This window comes from Aethina tumida, chromosome 3, assembly GCF_024364675.1.
Source record: "Aethina tumida isolate Nest 87 chromosome 3, icAetTumi1.1, whole genome shotgun sequence".
Classification (NCBI taxonomy): domain Eukaryota; kingdom Metazoa; phylum Arthropoda; class Insecta; order Coleoptera; family Nitidulidae; genus Aethina; species Aethina tumida.
In genome coordinates this window covers 25816466-25836800 of record NC_065437.1, presented here as the reverse complement: position 1 = coordinate 25836800, position 20335 = coordinate 25816466, and the positions used below count along the sequence as shown (strand labels likewise).

The 20335-nt window shown below is 37.6% G+C and overlaps 3 protein-coding genes across 8 annotated transcripts; 1 reads left to right on the top strand and 2 right to left on the bottom strand.

Annotated features, from left to right (window-relative positions):
- Nucleotides 1-47: 47 nt before the first annotated feature.
- On the bottom strand, nucleotides 48-14312 carry LOC109594425 (protein split ends). Of its 5 annotated transcripts, none has more exons than XM_020009641.2 (19): nucleotides 14157-14312; nucleotides 13464-13610; nucleotides 11501-11951; nucleotides 11060-11440; nucleotides 10192-10573; nucleotides 9768-10136; nucleotides 9036-9599; nucleotides 6750-8952; nucleotides 6453-6686; nucleotides 6038-6319; nucleotides 5765-5947; nucleotides 5509-5709; nucleotides 5045-5245; nucleotides 4539-4983; nucleotides 4284-4475; nucleotides 2354-2689; nucleotides 2178-2296; nucleotides 1782-1926; nucleotides 48-1131 (listed from the first exon to the last, which is right to left on the bottom strand). In XM_020009641.2, exons 2-19 carry the CDS (start codon nucleotides 13554-13556, stop codon nucleotides 914-916), a joined length of 6999 nt encoding a protein of 2332 aa, XP_019865200.2. In that variant the 5' UTR covers nucleotides 13557-13610; nucleotides 14157-14312; the 3' UTR covers nucleotides 48-913. The 5 variants fall into 5 exon arrangements, with proteins under 5 accessions (XP_019865200.2, XP_049821244.1, XP_049821245.1 ...); XM_049965287.1 differs by having other exon boundaries at nucleotides 5518-5709; XM_049965288.1 differs by having other exon boundaries at nucleotides 10192-10558.
- Nucleotides 14313-15350: 1038 nt separating this feature from the next.
- LOC109594393 (serine/threonine-protein kinase PAK 2) lies at nucleotides 15351-18486 on the top strand. Its single transcript, XM_020009617.2, has 2 exons — nucleotides 15351-15966; nucleotides 16901-18486. Exons 1-2 carry the CDS (start codon nucleotides 15578-15580, stop codon nucleotides 17973-17975), a joined length of 1464 nt encoding a protein of 487 aa, XP_019865176.2. The 5' UTR covers nucleotides 15351-15577; the 3' UTR covers nucleotides 17976-18486.
- A 171-nt stretch (nucleotides 18487-18657) lies between these two features.
- Nucleotides 18658-20304, bottom strand: LOC109594433 (methionine synthase reductase). Of its 2 annotated transcripts, XM_020009649.2 has the most exons (5): nucleotides 20115-20304; nucleotides 19935-20063; nucleotides 19640-19879; nucleotides 19147-19576; nucleotides 18903-19090 (listed from the first exon to the last, which is right to left on the bottom strand). In XM_020009649.2, exons 1-5 carry the CDS (start codon nucleotides 20163-20165, stop codon nucleotides 19044-19046), a joined length of 897 nt encoding a protein of 298 aa, XP_019865208.2. In that variant the 5' UTR covers nucleotides 20166-20304; the 3' UTR covers nucleotides 18903-19043. The 2 variants fall into 2 exon arrangements, with proteins under 2 accessions (XP_019865207.2, XP_019865208.2); XM_020009648.2 differs by having other exon boundaries at nucleotides 18658-19576; nucleotides 20115-20299.
- Nucleotides 20305-20335: the final 31 nt, after the last annotated feature.

Sequence of the window (20335 nt, the reverse complement as noted above, 5' to 3'; positions counted from 1 at the left end):
TTTAATTAAGACCTAAGCAACACTGAATGGGGATTTAATAAAACAAATTTATACTATTGGATGTTTTTAATATCTTAATTTAAAGATATATAATTTCCGAGATAAATTTGCAGTAAGTAAATAAAACATAACAGCAAATTTCCAAGTCTTTTTGTATACCAACGAAACACAGTAGAAACCGCCCTATACACTTTTTAATACAAAAGTCCTTTCTGTCAAGAACTACAATGATCCTGAAATGTTTTCACTTGTTAAAAGTTCTGTATCGAATAAAAAATTAATAGTCTATTTTTTAACCACTTTCACTCTCACATTTAGAATTCTCTTGCTACTACATTCCCTAACACAGATCGCTAAAAACTCAGCTATATGATAGGTATATATATTTTGAAATATATATACTCAAGAATGAGATTGTGCAGTTATAGAAAATACAATAGTACAAAATTGAAGGCATAGAAGCATCCACACAATCTCTACAGAATTAAAGCCTTACACCGTAGGCTATCAAATATATTAAATCATTGAAGAGTTTAAAAACTTGCTTTAAACCCCATCATAAAGTTTATGATTCTAGGGTAAGGTTAGAAAACACATTGAGTATACGTACAATTATAATTACAATTAGCGGAGGAATCCTAATATAAACTTCTGAAATATGGTGAACATCCGTCCGATGAGAAATCCAGAAATTATTCAGTTATTTGTGTATGTAACTAAAAACTGCATACTAATAGTTCCAAATAAATATCACCTTTAAAGTTTAAAAATGATATTTATAAATAATTCAGAAAAATGAATTCAATTACTTTTAAACACGTTTCTTTGTAACCTTAATTTATGTGGTTTTTGATAATTGCATTGTATTTAACGGCAACGGTAAATGGATCAGTAACGCGGGATGAACGGAACACTAATCTTTAAGCGCGGAAGCCTCCTCTTTCATGCTGGCCGCAGAGGCGGCTCCAGTGCCCTCTTTACCGAGGCCGTCCGTGTTGTTCACCACCGAAGTTTTGGGGCCGGTCGTAGCTGCTTGGGCGGACGCCGACGAGCTCGTGTTTACTCCACCATTGCCGCTGTCATTTAGTTTCGATTCGTCCACTTTTTCGTTTTGCGAGGATAGTGCATTGTCTGGAAAAGAAAGAAAAATACTTTGCAATTTTGTTCAAAAAATAATAAGTCATTTTTTTCAAGCACATGAACCCTCCTGGAAAACACTGTTGGTACCACTACCCTAATTTTTGTGTTAATAATAGGTCTACTTACACTTAAACAACTACTTAAACTGTTTTATTAAAATAATGTAGGTATATACAACGTGGCGCAGAAAGCAATTCCTGTCTCACTCAGTTCTGCAGCCTTGGCAAGTGAGCTTGGCTGGAATTTAAGCTTTCAACCCTTGTATGATAATGTACTAATTGTCAATTATCTTAGTTAATGTCCATTCCCTAGAAATTTTATGACAAGTGGAAATGTTCGGAATTGAAAATCCAACAATAAAAACAGGCAGCAGGGAAATTTTCAGTATTCAACTGTGGATTAATATGTCCCTAAACAGTAACCACAAAAATAGAGATAGAAACAGACTTAATTACCAAGTTATACAGGTTTGGAATCAATTCCGGTAAACGTACTACGACTTACGACCATGCAATTCGATTATTCCATGCAGTTTGGAATAGCTGAGGTGGACAAGCAAGACTTTTACAAATTGTATAGGAATAGGGAGACCAGAAAGTGGGTGAAAGAAAGCACACTGTGTAAAAAGCAGGGGAACTTACTTTGGCCGCCGTAAAACTGCCGATTGGGAGCTTTATTTCCCACATTGCTTGACCGGTGTTTCTGGTTCACGTTGTTTTGGACTGAACCCATGTTTTGCTGGAAATTTACCGGCGGCCTTTGGATCGGTGTCGGGTACCTTTGCACCTACCGCACAGAGAACAAACAACAAACCGCATCAGAATTAATGTATATAAAAGACAGATCACAAATACGTAATAACACGCATAACCCAACACGCAACTCCGTAACGCCGAGAGTTATCCTTCACCAACCTCGAAATAAAAAGAAGATTTTTCAACGAATGTTATTGGAGAATTACTCCTGATATACTATGAATATCGTGCTTACGAAAGTACATTCGATTACTTGGGAATTGTGTTGTAGTGGCTACTTACATTGCTCTGTTGATTGCCGCCCATGTTTCCGTAGAACAGTTTTGTTTGGGCAGTGGGACTCGACTGTGGAGGCGGATGCTTTGAATTCTGTCGTGACTTCGGCGACGGAATTTGGGAACCTATAAAACAAAATACAGTAACATAAAACCGTATAATAATCTCAAACCATCACTCACCCGAAAACACTGAGGAGAGACCGTCCTGTCCGGCAGGACTCTTAAGCTGTTGCGGCCTTCCGCCTCCGGCACCCGACTGGTCGCCCATGGGTTGACCAGCGGCCGCCTTTATATATGTAGACCTGTACTGCTGGGAGATCGCCGCCGCCATTTGCATCGGAGTCGACAGAAATTGGGAATTGAAGCTGACGCTGTTGTGCGACTGGCTGTGGGAAGCAGCGGCCACGGCGGCCGCTGCGAATCCCTGCAAACCGTAACCCGCGGCCGCCTGGTGTTGTTGCAGTTGTGCCCCGGTCATGGCAGAGTTGCCCGGTTGCTGGAAGAAACCCTGTCCTCCTGAAATGTAACATAACACAGGTTATTAATTTAATGCGATCATTGGATTTTGAGACGTGAAGTATCCTTGGTTTAATTGATCGGCACATAATGGAAGATCGTAATTTTAATCAGAGAATATTTAATTGGTACAAACCTGCAAGCGGTGTAATTAAAATAAAAAACTCGGGAATAATAAAATTAAATTTAAATTAATAATGGAATAATTTAAAATGTTTTATATTTTTTCATTAATTTGATAAGCTCAAGTTTAGTAGATTTCAATTTAACCCATTTTTTGAATACTTCAAGTATAACACAAAAAAAAAACAAAGCATTTTTAACTACAAAAGGACTTACCAAAAGACTTGACCATAGTTTATTACTGCACAAAACTATACAATATGCTCAAGCAGCTGCTACAAACTCACTCCACAAAGTAGATTGAGTGTTCTTTTCTAATTTTGTCTACCACATTGTTAGTTCTAAATGTTCTATACTACTTTACTTTTTGTGTCTTGACTTTGCATTTGACGGACAAACAATACACCATGCAAAAAAATACACAAAATTAGAAAATAGAAATTTATTATTTCACAAAATCTATCTACAATGCATTGCATAAATAAGGGATTAAAATTAATTGATATTATCTACAATGAACTAAATGGCATGATTTTGAGTGGAAAATTGTATAAAGCTCTATTGGCATCAATAAATTCAATAAATAGTGTTTGCTCTGTTATAAATATTATTAAAATGAATAATTTATTGTATATACTGAATAATTAGTTAAAGGATTAATAAATTTGATAAAACTATCTACATTACAAAATCATACTTTCACAGCAATATTCCGAATATACACAACAACTGGGTACAAAATCATTGTGTATTAGATCTCTAAATAATTATAAATAATAGTCACTGAAATACTTTTCGTGCTATAACTAAATACGGTACAATTACGCCGGTAGTATCCAAAAAATAATCAATAAGTCTTGCTTTCAATCAATAAATAACGGTCTCCTCATTAAATAATGTCAAGTAATAATGCACACAATTTATTTTGCATTGTCATTGACAACATTACTTGAGAAACCGATTCAAAATAAATATATATAATAAATAAAAAGTTTTGAAATGTTTCCTCTTATAATTAAACGATTATTTTTCGGGTGCCAACGACATTAAGACAAAAACTCAACATCAAAATAATCGCACTTAATAGCTAATCAACACATCTCTACATAAATAGTCACCACACCAAAGCAGCAGAAAGTGTAGAATCGCGTGAGTTTGTGTGTAAAACTAAAATCGGGTCACATTAAAAACTAGAGAGCAATAAATAAAATCTCGACTCGTCAATGGGACAAATAAAGAAGGATATAAAAGGAGGGAAAGTGGTTCTTCTAAGTCAAGACTCACTGTTCATAACACAACGGTAGTGTGGCATATTGAAACAGTAAACCTGGACGGTTCAAGGAACTGGACTTGGGACGTGGGCTACACTGGATCGGGAACTCGAGGCGCCTAGTAAACCCCAAAAGCTTAATAATCGAAAAAATTAGTGTATTTTAATAATTCCATGAGGAATGAAAAGGTGTTTTGATACCTGTCGATCCCGAGTAGTACGAAGACGATGGCTGGAGTGCCGGCACCACGTTACTTTGGACTGGGCCCGCGGGAGGACCGCGTTGCAAATTTGATATATAGTTGTGCTGCAATCCGGGATCGTACATGTACATCTGTTGGCCTTGTTGCGACTGTTGACCGTACGCTTGACCCACACCTCCAGCTTTCGTGCCTAGAAATCAAGAATGCTCCCAATTAATACGTGTCCTTTAATATTCACAACGAGAAGACTCACCAATTGCGCTGATCTGCTGCGAACTGGGCTTGACAGACGCGCTCATCAACGTATTGGATGTGGATGATATGAGCACCGTGCTGGGATTATTTAGCTGCTGGTTCTGACCGAAAGGTCCCGTTCCCAGCCTGAAGTTCTGATATAGCTCCGGTGGCGGAGCCTGTGTTGGTGGAGGTGGGTGTGGCGCCGGTGGCAAATACACCGATTGTGTGGAGTAAGGACTGGAAGGTGTCTGACCTATGCCAAAGGGAGGATATTGGGAGTATTGAGAGCTCCGTTGGCCACCTAGCACGCTGGCCGCCGCTTGTTCCATCTGGAAGGTGCTGTAGAGACCGGCGGCGTTGGCGGGCTGAAGTGGCTGCGTCGAGTTGTACAGAACCGTTGGCACTGTGGGTGGCGAAGGAATTGCTGACATGCCGTATTGCGTGTTACCACCAAGTCCAGCCTGAAACAAATTCAAAAAGTTTAGTAATCACAATTAATGATGGTAAATGGGTATTTATTACTTGATAACCAAGGTGTTGATTAGCACTGTAAGGTTGTGGTTGTCCAAGACCGACGCCTGCGCCGGGCACATGAGGCATAGGTGGTGGCGACAGTGGATTGCCCATAAGGCTCTGCGCCACCATGGCAGAATGCTGTTGGTGCGATGTCGAATTCAACACAGTTTGGTTTCCTGTGCCAGACACTTGCTGTGTCGGTTTTACCTGCAACAAGTAGGTACAAAAATGCTAATGGTGGCGTAGAAAATTTATGAAAGATAAGTGAAGTAAAATGAAAGAAGTCCAATTAATTGTATGAAACAGAAAATAGACCCAACATTTAATCAAAATTAGAAGTTGAACTAAAAGATTCTGTAAAATTAAACATGAAATTAAAAAAAAAAGAAAACTAAAATAAATGTAAAATGATAAACATGAATTTAGGAGGGATCAGGGTCTTTATATTCTTTCCACTATCTGAGACTTACCTTACATACATTTGTGGTAGTCGATTGCGCCGACTGGTTTGGTGATTGGTTGTAAGCCTCGTGGCCATCGTCTCCGCCGTCCCCTGACTTATTGAACACATTGGGGTCTATCTGAGCGTCCGGGACGAAAGCGTTGGAAAAATTGGACGAGCTCGTATCGTCCTGTACGACACCGTGTTCAGCTGATGGCGTTTCCCACACCTGGAATTTAATTTAAGGTCATGTTTCAGTTTCAACAATTACTGGACTATTTTACCTTTTTAACGGAAGCAATTTTAATGTTTAACGAATCGGCAGTGCACATGGCGCTGTTCGCTGTTGGAGTTGCTCCGCTTGTGTGTATCGTTTTAGAAGACATAATCATTTTGGCGGATGACTTTTCATCAGTCAAACTGAGTTCCGAGTCGAAGAAATCCAATTTCATGTCACCATTGTCCTCCTGTAACAAAATAATAGTAATTAAGCAACAGTTTAAATTGATCTAAATACAAAATAAATGTTTTTAAACACCTCAGACAGGAACACGCACCTTAAACGAAATAGGCAGCTGTATGGAGTCCGACTTATCTTTGCCAATAAGTTCAGTAAGAGGTTTGTTAAAGTTGGACATCACAGTGTTACCGCCGTCTAAAGGGCCATCATCCATTTTGCCGCCCCGGGCTTTATCGGCACCGGATGACCGTGCGGCATTTCGACTGCCCGGAGCAGCCGAAGATTTAAAGTTGGTGTTTTCGAAAATTATCGTTTGAACAGGGGCAGTTGTTCCGTCCAATAGCGTTTTATCCTGTTGCATTTGAGATTTAGCCATCATCTGCAAAGTGAGAGGTTAATTATAAAATGTAGTAGATTAAAAGTCACTACTAACACATTAATGTTAACTTCACTTTATCGAGAATTGACATTTAAAGCTTTACCCGTTACAAAACAATGAAAATTAAAAGTACCTTATCTGCAGCATTGGGATTGGCACCTTGTTGAGGCACCTGTCCAGGTTCCATCCCTTTGCAATTATCCATAGTCACACCCATCATAGCATCGTGATCAATGCCACGCATTTGAGAACCTAATGGTTTGTCCCATGCTGAAACTGTAGCAGATACTACATTAGCATCTTTCATGTTATATACATTGATGTTCTGATTCACTTTGTTCATGTCATTTACATCTTGAAGGTGATGCTGTAATTAAAGAAAAAAAATTAATAGTATCAATTAACAATTAATTCGTAAACAATTTCTTACCGAATGTTGCTGCTGTTGCATTTGAGCTTTTTGAAGTTTTTGCTTGGCAAATCTGGGAGCCAGTTTCTGTTGCCGCGGCCTCTCAAAGTTGTTCTTCGGCAAGGACTGTGGCGGATTAACCGGTGTAGCCATCAAAGACGGAATGTTTTGAATTTGTTGAGGTGTTAATTGTTGTGTCTTCTTCCTTTCTACGCCTCTATCGTTTCGGCCACCAACGGAGTTACTGCCAACATTACTATCCTTATCTTTATCATTCTTTGCACCCTTGGTTCCTGATTTCTCATCTGCTTTTTGCTTATCTTTTACCGTCTTTTTGCTTTTTACTTCTTGGAAACCTTCTGAATCACCGTTAATAGATGACCTTTCATCTTTATCCTCACCATCAGCTTCACGGTTTTTCAGGGAAATATCTGCGATAGCATTGCAAAGCACGTTCTGTTCGTTCTTGTCTTCTTTTTTACTCTTTAGTGAGCTATTCGAGTTTTGACGTGGAACTGAGTTTTGACCATCTGCGTATCTCTTGTCAGAGCCTCCCATTCGTGGAGGAGGATTTCGCCTACTATCGCTTCTGCTCGGATTTGATGAGGATCCTCTGGATGTCGATTGAGACTTATTGCTACTACCACCAGATTTTTTTGAAGACAACTTTCCGTCTTTTTCGTCCGAAAGTTCCGAATTGGTGTCGTATACATCATCATCCTTTTTCAAGCCATCGTTTTTGCTTCTAGACTTGCCACGTCTATTATCCTTTCTCGACCGATTCTTTTCATCGTGGTCCTTCTTGCTGCCCCCAGGTGCAATACCCATTCCCGCAGAAAGGGCCTGCTGATTCAACTTGGTTTTATCCTCGGTTGCGAGAGGATCCACTGACGCTTCATCACTGGACGCTTTCTTGTCCCTATCGTCGTGATGCCCGAATGGACTTTTAGGTGGAGGTCCGTAACCGTCTATTTTCTTACTCAGTCCGCCCATGCGACTATTGCGGCTGCCGAAACTGGCACCACCCCTGCCTATTCTGGATGGTTCACCTCGTGGAACATAATGCTTGTCATATTTGCCGCCTTCCGATTTACGTTGTCCATCATGAGTTTTCTCTTGATGTTTTGAGATTTCTTTTGATTCGCGATTTTTCTCATCCTTCTCCTGTTTCTTTCCCTTGTCAGAGTGGTGGTCTTCGATGGAACCTTCTGAATCAGTGCCGTGGAAGTCACCGCTCACCTGAGACGAAGGCCTTCCACCGCTACGTCCACCACCTCGACCAGCTCTTTTATTCCAAGCACCACCGGATGATCGATGGTACTCGCTGGAGTTACCCCATCCACCTGCGCTTCCGCTTTTGTTCTGAGACCCACGGCCACCACGCATTCTTCCACCATCTTTGTGCTCCAAACTGTCAGACTTTTTCAGTTCACCACCAAAATGCTTGTCGTTCTTGTGAAGGTCAGTACTCGACGACGTCTTGTTTGACTTGTCATCGGAGAACTTGGCGTCATTCGAGTCCTCAATAGGTGGTAAACATTCAGCCCAATCATTGCCACCCGTATCGCTTATCAGTGCACTGTTGGCTTTCTTCAGTTCATCCACCTCATGCACTTTATCGTCTCTTTTAACGCCATCCCTTTTATCCAAGTTCTGTCCACGTTTAAGCTGTGTTAACGATCGTTTTTCGTTTCGCATGTCGTCGGCTTCGATTCTATCCTTGGTAATTGGTCCCGGAACTGTTCGACGATCATCCCGCAACGCATGCTGTTGTTCTTTCTTTTTATCTTCATACGATTCATATGCGGGCTCGGACGCCCACTGACTCATATAGTCGCGTGGCTCAGAGTCTCTAGAATGGCGAGAATCTCTCGTCGAACGGGAGTCACGACTGTCCGGTCTCTGAGGCCTATCGTACCTATCTTGTGGTTTATCGTCACGTTTATCCTTTCTATCGTGCCAATCATCTCTGGAACCGTGGTCGCCACCCCCGTACCCATCTAATTTCTTGTCTGACCGTTCTTTATCTTTGGGCAACCACTTGTCGTCTTGTTGTTGATCTCTACGTCCGTAGTCGTAGCCGTGATGTCGGGATTCTTGTGAACAATCATCGCCGTAACGACCATGACTATCTTGGGTTGGCAATTGTTTAGGTGATGGGTCATGTTGTAAATGCATGTGGCTACCACGATAACTATCGTCCGAACCCTGACGCTTATAATCCCTGTAAAGAAAATTATTTATTTAATAACACGAGTCAACAAAATATATAAATGTAGTGAGTAATCAAATTGGTTAAGAAATTACCTCCTATCATCTTCGTCTCTAGTCCTATCGGGGCTATCCCTGGCATTCCTGTTAATGCCAGGCGAGGACTTGGCGGCATTGGGTGGTGCAACTCCGCCACCCTGAGGTGCGCTCCATTGTCCAAAGTGTTGTGCAGGTTGCTGCATGCCTGCTTGCTGTAAATTGTTCTGACTGTTGTTTCTCTGTTGGTTCTTCAAGAAACGTGGAGGCAGATCATTCTGGAAGTGACGGGAAAACTGTCCGTTCTGGGACCGTCCGTCACCACGTTCCCGATCCCTGTTGTCGCGATCCGACTGTTTGCCGCCACCGCTAGCTGTTTTGCGTGGGAAATTCTTGCCTTCAATTTGGGTTAGATGTCTGAAATTATTGCCGCTGTCGTTGCGTTTCGAATCATCGTGGTTGGAGGTATCGTTAGGAGTGCCTGAACGATTGTCTCTGCCATCCCGTTCGTTACGGTCGGATCTTTCCTTATCCTTCTGGAATTCGGGCAGCGGTATGGGCGTGTGGTTTATCCCTTTTGCAGGCACATTGGCTGGATTAATGGTTCCAGATGTCTCATTGACTCTGTAAATAATTGTATTTAAAATATTTTATCTACAATCAATTAATTATATGTCTTGAATGATGCAATTATGGAACCTATATATCAACTTACAATTGTATTGAAAATATAGTGGGGTTAAGTGTGAAAATAAACACAAGTAATGTGAACTACTTTTCCTAGTAACATACCTGTCCCTTTTCTGTATTTTCTCTTCAAGTTCCATTAACTTCTTGGCAGCCCCTTGTTTAGTCGCCTCATTGAATCGCTTTTCCTCCTCCTCCTTTCGTTGTTTGGCCCTTTGCACAGCAAGTTCGACCTCCTGCTGGGTGCGTCGCTGTAAACGAATGTCATCTTCCTCGGAGGAGCGACCACGCGAATTCATGGACCGCGCGCCTCCACCGGAACTACCGGTGTTCCAGTTGCGCTGGGTTCCGTCGCTCGAGTGGCTGTCGCTGCGTTCCAGATCTCTATGATCGCGATCACGATCCCTGTCACGGTCGCGGTCCCTGGGGTGCTCTCGAACGTGCGTTGTCGATTGCAGTTTGTCCCTAGATTCACTATATGACCAATTATTTATCGCACAAAGTTTCAAAGTAATAATAAGTCACTTACACGTTGTCCCTTTCCCTGGAGTCCCTGTTTTCACCACTTCGGCTTGATGCAGTTTTGTTGCTGTTGTCGCATTCATCGTCGCTGAACGCCAACGTCTTGTTATAGTCGACCTCGTCCTGAATGGCCCAACCCATGTCATTACTAATCTCGACCATCCTACTCAATTCCTCCTCTTTGATAATGGGTCGGGGAGTCAGTTCTTCGAGATTGTCATTGAGGCGGGGTGGTGCTTGTCTTGACGATTCCGGATGTGGTCTATTACCACCACGTTCGCCACCCATACCACCCCGGCCGTTGATCGACGAGGGAGCGGCTGGATTGTGCGACGTGTGAGATATTCCGGAAGAGCCAGTGGACGCAAAGCTACCTGTGCCAACAAAATCTAAAATGGTACAATGGATTAAGAATTAGAATCTAGTATGATGATAAATGTTTCTTATATAGCGTGATTGTAGAGTCCTCCCTGGTAACTTTTGAACGGTTCAAGTTATCTCTTTAACTAAATTTTTCCATGAAGTTTATATTACCTTATAAGCATCATCAACATTTTTTGTGGAAATGGTGGTTTTATCAATACCTCATTTGAAAGATTTTTATTTTATACAAGATAATTTTGCTAGTTGAACTCAGATGTCACAAATTACTCATATAATATTTGAAGGACATGTTTACCTTTCAAATAAGGTATCAAAAGACCTTTCCATTCAAAAAATAAGTTAATACAATTTTATGGCAAAATGTAGTTGTACGTGATTTTACTTGATTCCAAGGTTAATTCTTTTTCCATTTAAAAATTAACAGAGTGAACCACTTAGTGACTTTTTTTAACCAATAATGCTACTTCTGAAATTAACCACTAGAAACCGACCTTTGTACATAAACGACGGCATTACACTCCTAAATTGCGGCGGCAACGGTGGGTGATGTTGCTGAGAGGATTGTCCGTGGGCAGGGCCATTCGGGCCGCCCGGGCCCGAGAGCTGCGGTGGGTGTGCCATCGGGCCCGAGGCGCCCGCAGCACCGCGTAGACCGGCCCCGTCCGGTGGTCCAAAACGTCCTGCACCCCCCTGCGTCCACGACCCTTCCGTTTGGGGTCGTAAACTCAGGCCGCCGGGCGCCGCGCCGTATCCATCGGATGCGGGTCCGCCAACGCGACCTCCTTGACCAGCGGCGCCCTCGGGGCCGCCTGAGAGGCTCGGGAACTCGTGCTGGAACTGGGCGCTCTGGTAGGGCGGTGGGTGAGCAGGATCTGAAATTGAACGCGCATATTAAAAATACAAATCGAAATGAATGAAAAAAGTAGTAGTACCTGAACCGCTTGTTATCGAACTCCACAGTTTGTCGCCGGTTGCAGGCGTCACACCGCTCGAAACTAGCGACGGTGGCTTCTGGTGTGCCGCAGGGGCATTCGAATTCGACTGTTGCTGAGTACCAGGACCGGGCGCCTGTTGGCTGGGCGCCGTCTGTCCGGCAGCCGCAACCGTTGCCGTCGGCGCTGACGCACCCCCGGACGACTGAGGTGTCGACTGGAGCGTCGGCGCTGCACCGCCTTGAGAACCACCACCCTCCTGTTGCTTTCCCCATCCCGGACCGCCGGGCGGGACAAGTGGTACCGCGGCTCCTGTCTCGCTGCTCTCCGACTTCAGTGACGGGAGATTGGCGGGCGCCCGCCGTGCACTCGGCACTTTTCCCAATGATTGCATGCCATGTTTGATGTAGACTGACGAACTTTTCTGCTGTGTTTTTTCTGTATTTTCACCCTATAAAAATCGTGTGTTATAATTGTTTAATCACTTTAAATAAATCTTTACATTAACAGTTATTTAAATTTGTCTGCATATCCCTTGATATTACTAGTTTTGTCACATGATCAAATCACAATATAAAAATGTTTAATTAATACTGTTCCATAGATGAACGTGCAGTTTCTTTGTTCAGTGTGTAAGGTTACATGCTACGTTGTCAACTACATCTAAACGACGCAGCCATCACTCAGTAATAATTAATGCAACCGCAAATTACAACCGAATTTGACCGTGCCACTCCATTTTCATTCAATGTCAAACGTTGAAATGGTTTTTATCTGGTCAGCTGAGTGTGATTTGTCTGCGAGTTACCATTTTATACAGCCCACTTAACCGTAAACGTAATACCGTAATGCGGATAATAATTAGGACATTTTACACACTGTACATAAAATTGTACAAAGCGAAAACAATGTACTTTTAACAAATATTTGTTAATTAATAATGGAAATGTTTTATTTATAATGTATGAATGAGGAAATCTGGTTGGTAAATCATTAATACTCCGACGTATTATAATTTTCATAATAATATGGTAAGGCCTTACTTTCTTTTCAACAGACACGCTTATTATTGTTGCATAGAAGGATGCAAAGCGTGTATTTCATTAATGAAATGTAGCAAATATAATGAGGTGCGTCTCGCTTTGTTTGATTTAAAAAAATGTCGCACGCGCTCATTCATTTTTCACAAACGAAACTCGTTTACTCCTTACAAAATATGCACGTGTCAATATAGGGAACGTTCTATTTACTTTCGAACTAAATGTCGAATTAAATATTTACATTAGGCACTTATTTTTAGACCCGCTAGTTATCAATAATTCCTAGCGTCTGGCATTTTGGTGGTACATAAAAAAATTGAAATGGAAATGAAATTCATTAATTCTAATACTTAAAAAAATGAATTATGGAATATAATGTTTTTAACGTTTTAAATACTCGTTAAACAATTACAATGACAAAGACTTTAATGAGTTATATGTTCAAAAATATTATATTAAATATTTGAAATTTACAAACATTTATTTAAAATAAACAATGAAACTAAATGTATATGGGTGTCAAGTATGGAGAACTAATTGTGCCATTTATGGTATCACATTTTAAGTTTCAATAAACATGTTGTTGAAGATATTAATTGTTTTCATCCCCCTAATTCTATTCAAAACATTGTTTATCCCTATAATTAATATCTCAGTAATCACCTCAATGAAATGTTGTAGTATTGTTGTGTTAATGGACAATCAGTAACAACATGAATGACATTGAATTACAACAATATGTCAAATTAAAAGTGACATTATGTATCACAACATAACCACAGATTTTGTGAAATTTATACTTGTCAAAAACAACAAGCTCGATGAATCACCACATTATACTCAAATACATATTTCTGAGAAACTGTTTTAATCAAATTTAATATGGGTGATGACTATTTAATAAATAAATATAAAACACTTACCCTGCTGACTCTATATAAGTTATTTATATCCAAAGATTGAAATTTTGGTTTGGTTTTCTCCCCCTTGGAGGCTTGCCCTGACAAAGTAGACATGCTGTCTGCGCCCAACCATTTAGATCTACAGGACCCAGTGAACGAACCTTTTTTCTGAAAATAATTTGCCTTCATTATACACACAATACAGTAATGTCAAATAACTGTTAAACAACAAAATATAACATGCATATTATATAGAAAGCATAATTGCCCGTATTTTAACACTATTCTTTCTTATCTATTGTGTTGAGTACATTAATGTTAAGTGTAAACACAGACAATAGATTTTATTAGTATTATCCCAAAAACAAGTTTCCATGAAGCATTCGCTTACAAAATTTCTCGCAAAACCGTGCAATAATGAACACTTAAAGGAATAGTTTAATTGCAAAAATAAACTACGTAAGCAGAACAGTTTACGAGTGAAGTCTGGCGACAGATACCTGCCAAAATTACATACACTTGACTTTCAAATGATAGAACGCACTATTTCGCTTTATTTGCGATTTTGGGCAAGTACACCGTCCAAAACTAGCCAACAATTGAGAAAACAATCCGACATAACGGTTTATTATTCATTCAGTCGGCAATCCAAACGAAAACATTATATTACGAAATCTACAAAGCGAAAGTCTTCAATGAAAAATAAGTACATACCTTGGTCCGTCCAGATGGGTTAACAACAAATAACAAGTAAACAATAAAGTTTAACGTAACTTAGGACGGATGTTCACGGATTTCAATGATTTTCAACCACTATACAAACTTTTTCACTTTACTCAAAATGGCGTTCGCCGACTATAGAAATTATAATCAATAACATGACGTCACTTTTACTTGTGGCGACATCTGTAACATATGAACTAAGTTTGGTTTTAGTGACATTACCGGTATTACAGGAATCTCTCGAACGTGTTCTAGACGCTTCAGTGCTGTTCAAAAAATGTAAAACATACAAGATTTTAATAAATGTGACACTTGAAATATAATGTGGGCTAAAAATTAAAGGAATATATTAATGTATATGGCTCCGCAAATAAAAGGATTGGAGATCAAGAATTTTTTATGCCCATTATTGTATTTTTTTGATGAAAATTTAGCTCTATTCTAAACAACCGCATCTTCATCATTAACAAAATTAGTAAAATAACATAATTAGTAACATTGTTTTCTTCACTCAGACATTAAGTATCCACTAAAAAAATAAATTCAGTGCAACCAAGCTACAAAAAATTGAGAATAAAAACCAAAGACATTTGGGAAGATTAAATATACAATTTAAATTTAAATGGTATTTTTTATTTTTTTGAGATTAATATTTCAAATATTCAAATATATTATTATTATAAATTTAAAATAATTTTCTTTATGCTTAAGTTTTTTATAAAATTATTATTTACATTAAAGAAATTATTAAATTTATATTTCAGCTATTATAAATTTAAACTATATATTTTATTTTCTTTAATATAAAATTTAAATTTTAAATGATTATTTTTATTTATTTAAGCTTAAATATTTTAAATATTATGAAATTGAATTAAATTTTAATTTTTTTATATTTAATTAAGATTCGTAAATTTTAAATTATAACCATAAGCTATATTATATATTTAATATAAACAAATTAATTAAATTTACTTAATAAACTTGTAAATTTGATCAGAATAAAGCCACTTCACTGGACTTATTTGACTAGCCCGCGTCAAAATAACACATTCAAAGTGCTTGTCTGTTTATACAAACTATTTGCATCAATCTGGTGACCTTTGGTTACTTAGTCATTTCTTCTTGATGCCTGGAATAAATCATGTCAATAAATCAGTGACTGCGCAGCAGTTATGAAAATCATAATCAGGAATATTGTAGATAGATTATATGCTGTCTGTTCTGTGATTTGGTTATATTGTCTGACCACCTAGTTATATTTTTGTTGCCAACTTCGCTCTTATTAACCAAAACTAACTAGACTTAGTTAGGGTGTGTGTGATTTTATTTTTTTTATTTAGCTCTTTATTTTATTTTTCTTAGTTATGTTTAACTAACAACTACAATACTGTTCTAACAAAGTGATCAAGATGAGTTGGTGGTCGAAGATAAAACCCAGTAAAAAGGACGATGCGAGTATCAGCAGTTCAATAGCGGTAATAGGACTACCAACAAACATAAAACATGATATACATGTTACAATGAATGAGAAAGGTGACTTCGAAGGACTGCCTTCAGCATGGATCAAACAGATTGAAAATCAAATTAGTCGGGCTGAACAGGAAAACAATCCGAGGGTTGTGAAGCAGGTTCTACAATTTTACAACTACCGAATGAAACAGGATGCAGAAGGCCAAGGATTCAAACCCATTGTTACAGAGAAGGACATTAATGAGGAAACAAAGGCAATAGACAATTATATGCACTCAAAAGCTGCACACAAAAGCAGAGACTCTTTGAATGAAGATAGTCAAAATAGGTATGTTATTAGAATGCACTGTCATATTGAATGTTACATACTAAGTATATACTTTCCAGTTAATTTTAATAGGTTTTAATTAAATTTGTAATACCATACTATTGAAATAAGGTTATTTTACTGATAACTTTGTGGTATTAAAACAAAATATTTATATTACTAATAAACAATAAATATGAATATTTTCACTATTGCTGATTGATTATTCATTGTATGAAAAACATTTTAATAAGCAAAATATAAGTAAATTATTAAGTAGCAATTAATTACAACAATTGTAATTTAAACTTGGTTAAGTGACATTATTTTTAAGTTAAAAATAGAATATGTTCTTTATAATTAATATTCATTACATAATAAAAAAATCCAGGTTTCATTTAAACCGAATTTTCATTGCAATGAGAATATATTCTAATAATTAAATTTCAGTTATATAAAATCAGAAAACTACATATGATATATCAATATCATCTCTTTATCAGTATCATTGTTATCACAACTACTTTATTTGTTTTCTCTAGTATTGTCTATACAATGGAATTTCTATTTTTGAGTTATTTTTGAACAATTTTATTTTCTTTAAAGACTGCATTTTTGTTTACTTACAATTTAGTTAATTAAATTTTTACTCTAAAATAAAATGGATATGCAGTAGCTTTAGTGGCTTATTTATTAAATGAAACTATTAGTTAATATATACATTTATATTAGAAATTAAGTCACAAAATCATCAATTTTTTATAGAGAACTGAGAGTTCAACTAGGTATTTTGAATGTTAAACTAGATTGTTGAAATTAAGAGATATAATTGTTATAAAATTATTAGTACGTAATTTATTACTTTCTATGCAAGTTATGAAATGCCCCATTTCAAGTAATCATTACATCTTAATCATCATTATGCATCTAAATTTCAGTTTGTAATTGATTTTAGAGAAACAATCACCCCTACACGATATGAAAACTCCGACTCGACTGCGGTCAATAATATGACGAAAACTCTAGAAAATTTATCAGTCCTTTCTGAATATGAAGATTCTGAAGTAGCAGTTCGAGGCACATATGTTGTCGACCCAATAGAGAAAGATGTTATGGTTCGCCGAAAATCTTCAATCACCGACGAAGAATACATGCGAAGAATCAAAGCGATCTGTAACCCAAGAGATCCCTGCGACTTTTATAAAAAGACCAATGACTTGGGAAGTGGTGCTCAAGGTACCGTGTTTTCGGCCACGGATATCCGGACTGGGCAAATGGTGGCAATAAAGGATATTGACATGTTGAGACAACAAAAGAAGGAGCTGTTGCTCAGTGAGATCGAGATCATGAAGAATTTCAAACACAAGAATCTAGTCAACTTTCTGGACGCGTTCGTGGTGACTGATCACCTGTGGGTCGTGATGGAGTTGCTCGATGGTGGTCCGTTAACGGATGTCGTCACCGAGACCATCATGAAAGAGGGGCAGATAGCCGCAGTTTGTTACGAAGTCCTGCAGGCGATCAGTTACCTTCATAGTCAGGGAACGATACATCGGGACATAAAGTCCGATAATATACTGCTCAGTATGGATGGGAGTGTAAAAGTAACAGATTTTGGTTTTTGTGCCAACGTTAGTGGCAATGAATTGCGCGAGACAATGGTAGGTACACCCTATTGGATGGCACCTGAGGTTGTTACCAGACAGAAGTACGGCAAGAAAGTGGACATTTGGAGTTTGGGTATCATGATTGTCGAGATGGTGGACGGTGAACCGCCCTATTTAAGGGAGTTACCTATTAGGGCGCTCTACCTTATAACTTCCATCGGTAGGCCGAGGATTAATAGATTAGAATTTCTTTCACCTCAACTCAAGCATTTCATCAATATGTGCCTGGAAGTCGATGTGGATAAGAGAGCGACTGCAGATGAGGCCTTAAAACATCCGTTCCTCAGTCCTGAAAATCGAATGGAATTATCCACTTTAACACCACTTATTAAAGCTGCAAAAAAGATCTTACATAAAAATTAAAATTGGATATCAAACACACATTGCAACCATTTTATATCAGAATTTGAACAAATGAAATTTTATTTTACATGATCAAAGCGGCTAATTATTAAATTGTAATTGACTGAACCATGCAAAACATTCCTTTTTTTATTAACTTTAATTTTTAGTTTATCATTTGTCAAATTCTCAATCTGTTTAATGCTGTGTTGGTCAGTATTTTTCCAAATAACATATTATCAGGACTGCATTTAAAATTTCTGACAAAACATTTGTTAATTTAATAATTTATAATAAGGTAGTTATATAAGTGGCATTTGTACTATCCGTTATACCGTTTTTTATATGGAATATTTTTATAACTTTATACAATTATTATATGCTTTATAAAATGTATCTAAGCATAGGAAAATTCAGTATGCCAAATATTTTGATTTGTAAACAAGTTATGTATGTTTATTATAATGTTGCTCTGTACATATGTACAAATTTTTAAATAAACTTTATTATATAAAATAAATAATTATTTATGTTTCATTAGATAATTGTTGTCAATCAACAACTCCTTCTGACCTTTTAATTAAAACAAATCCATTCAGAGTTTAGCTAAATCATCAAAGTTCGCCATCCTGACAAACTGTACATTTTTAAAATTTTACAAATATAAGTGTGTTATGGGGTTTGAGATAAAATGATTTCCAAATTAATAATTATACATATTTATTTAATGTTACATTATTGAATATAAATAGATTCAACTATATCCAAGAATCAATTATAATTCTCTTATTTTTCTCTAGACTACTATAATAGTTTTCAGCATCATCTTTGGATAAACTGCCATGTGAACATAGCACTTCAAGAATTTTACTTTTAACATCTTTTATTACAGTTTTAAATTCTCCGCAGATGTATACAACTGCATCCATTTTTATTACATATTTCACAAATTCATCTCCATATTTTAGTATGCTGTCTTGCACATAACATTTCTCATGTGTATCCCTTGAAGTGCAAAGAGAATATTTTGTGAGTATTCCACTCTTCAGAAACCTGGCAATTTCAGAATTATATAATGCATCCTTATTTTCATAACGACATCCATGTATCAGCCAATTGTGATATGACGTGTTCCCCTGAGAGTGCATTTGTATTGCCATATGTTGAAGAAAACCAATAAATGGTGAAATACCTGTTCCTGTCCCTATCATTATTGTTGGTACTGATAGATCTGCCTGGATTCTAAAGTCTGTTGGTTTTCTGAAATAGATGGGTAGTTTTCTATAACCACCTTGATTAATGAGATTTTCCAGCCATCCTGTACACACACCTTTAGATCCATCAGAATTTTCTACAATAAAAAACGTTACATGGAGATAATCATCTGCCAAAGGTGAGGATGATATTGAGTATGGCCTTGCTTGTAACATAACAGAATGTTCCAAAATTATTTCTATTGGTGGATTACAAGAAGGGAATGCTTGCAACAGTTTTAAAAGAGTTCTGCCTTCTGTTGATATGAAATTAATGTAATCCTTTGAGCCTGCTGTGGAAGTTAAGTGTTCCAGCCTTTGAATTTCATCTGGATTAGATGTATATTTTAATAGAGCTTTTAAAAATAACTAAAAGATAGAAAATATATATATATATATAATGATTATAGTAATTGTAACCATGTATTTTACTTTCTTGGGTGGGCTTCTTAAGTCTATGTCATTTAAAAATATTGTTCGCAGACTTCTAACAGTTGGAATGTGTTTTGGGAGACTAGGATTTTTTTTTGTAGTCTTTTCGGAAATGGATAAGTTACACTCATAGTCGGCTACATGAAGTACATTTAAACGAGACAGCAGTTGCTCCACTTCAATGGCATCATTTTTTGGAATAATTCCTATGGTGTCACCTGGCAAATACTCATGTTTTTCCTGCAAGATCATTTTTATGAGAGGTTTGAAACAAATTCGAAAACGGTGGGAATACCTCAAGACTCAAACTTAAGTCGTACACGGTTTTTACATCATCACCTTGGCTTAAAATAACCGCAGATTTCACTGTTGCAAGAATAACCCCACTTGTTGCGAACGGAAGTAGTTTTTGGTTAAAATTACACTAAAACAGATCGAAATTTTCGAACACATTCTTTCCAAATTGTTATTTTACCTTGTCAGTGTAGATATTGTCGAGAATATCTAGTTTTATTAAGTCTCCCATGGTGCAAGTTAACCTTAAACTTCAAGTACACACATGACACAGATATGTCATGTTTACGTTTGGTGATTGACATTGTACGCGTTAACTTTTTAGATTTTTTGGCTTAAAATTAACGTTGTGGTGATGAATTGTATGGCATTTTATACGCCAAGCACCGTGGAAGGTAAGAA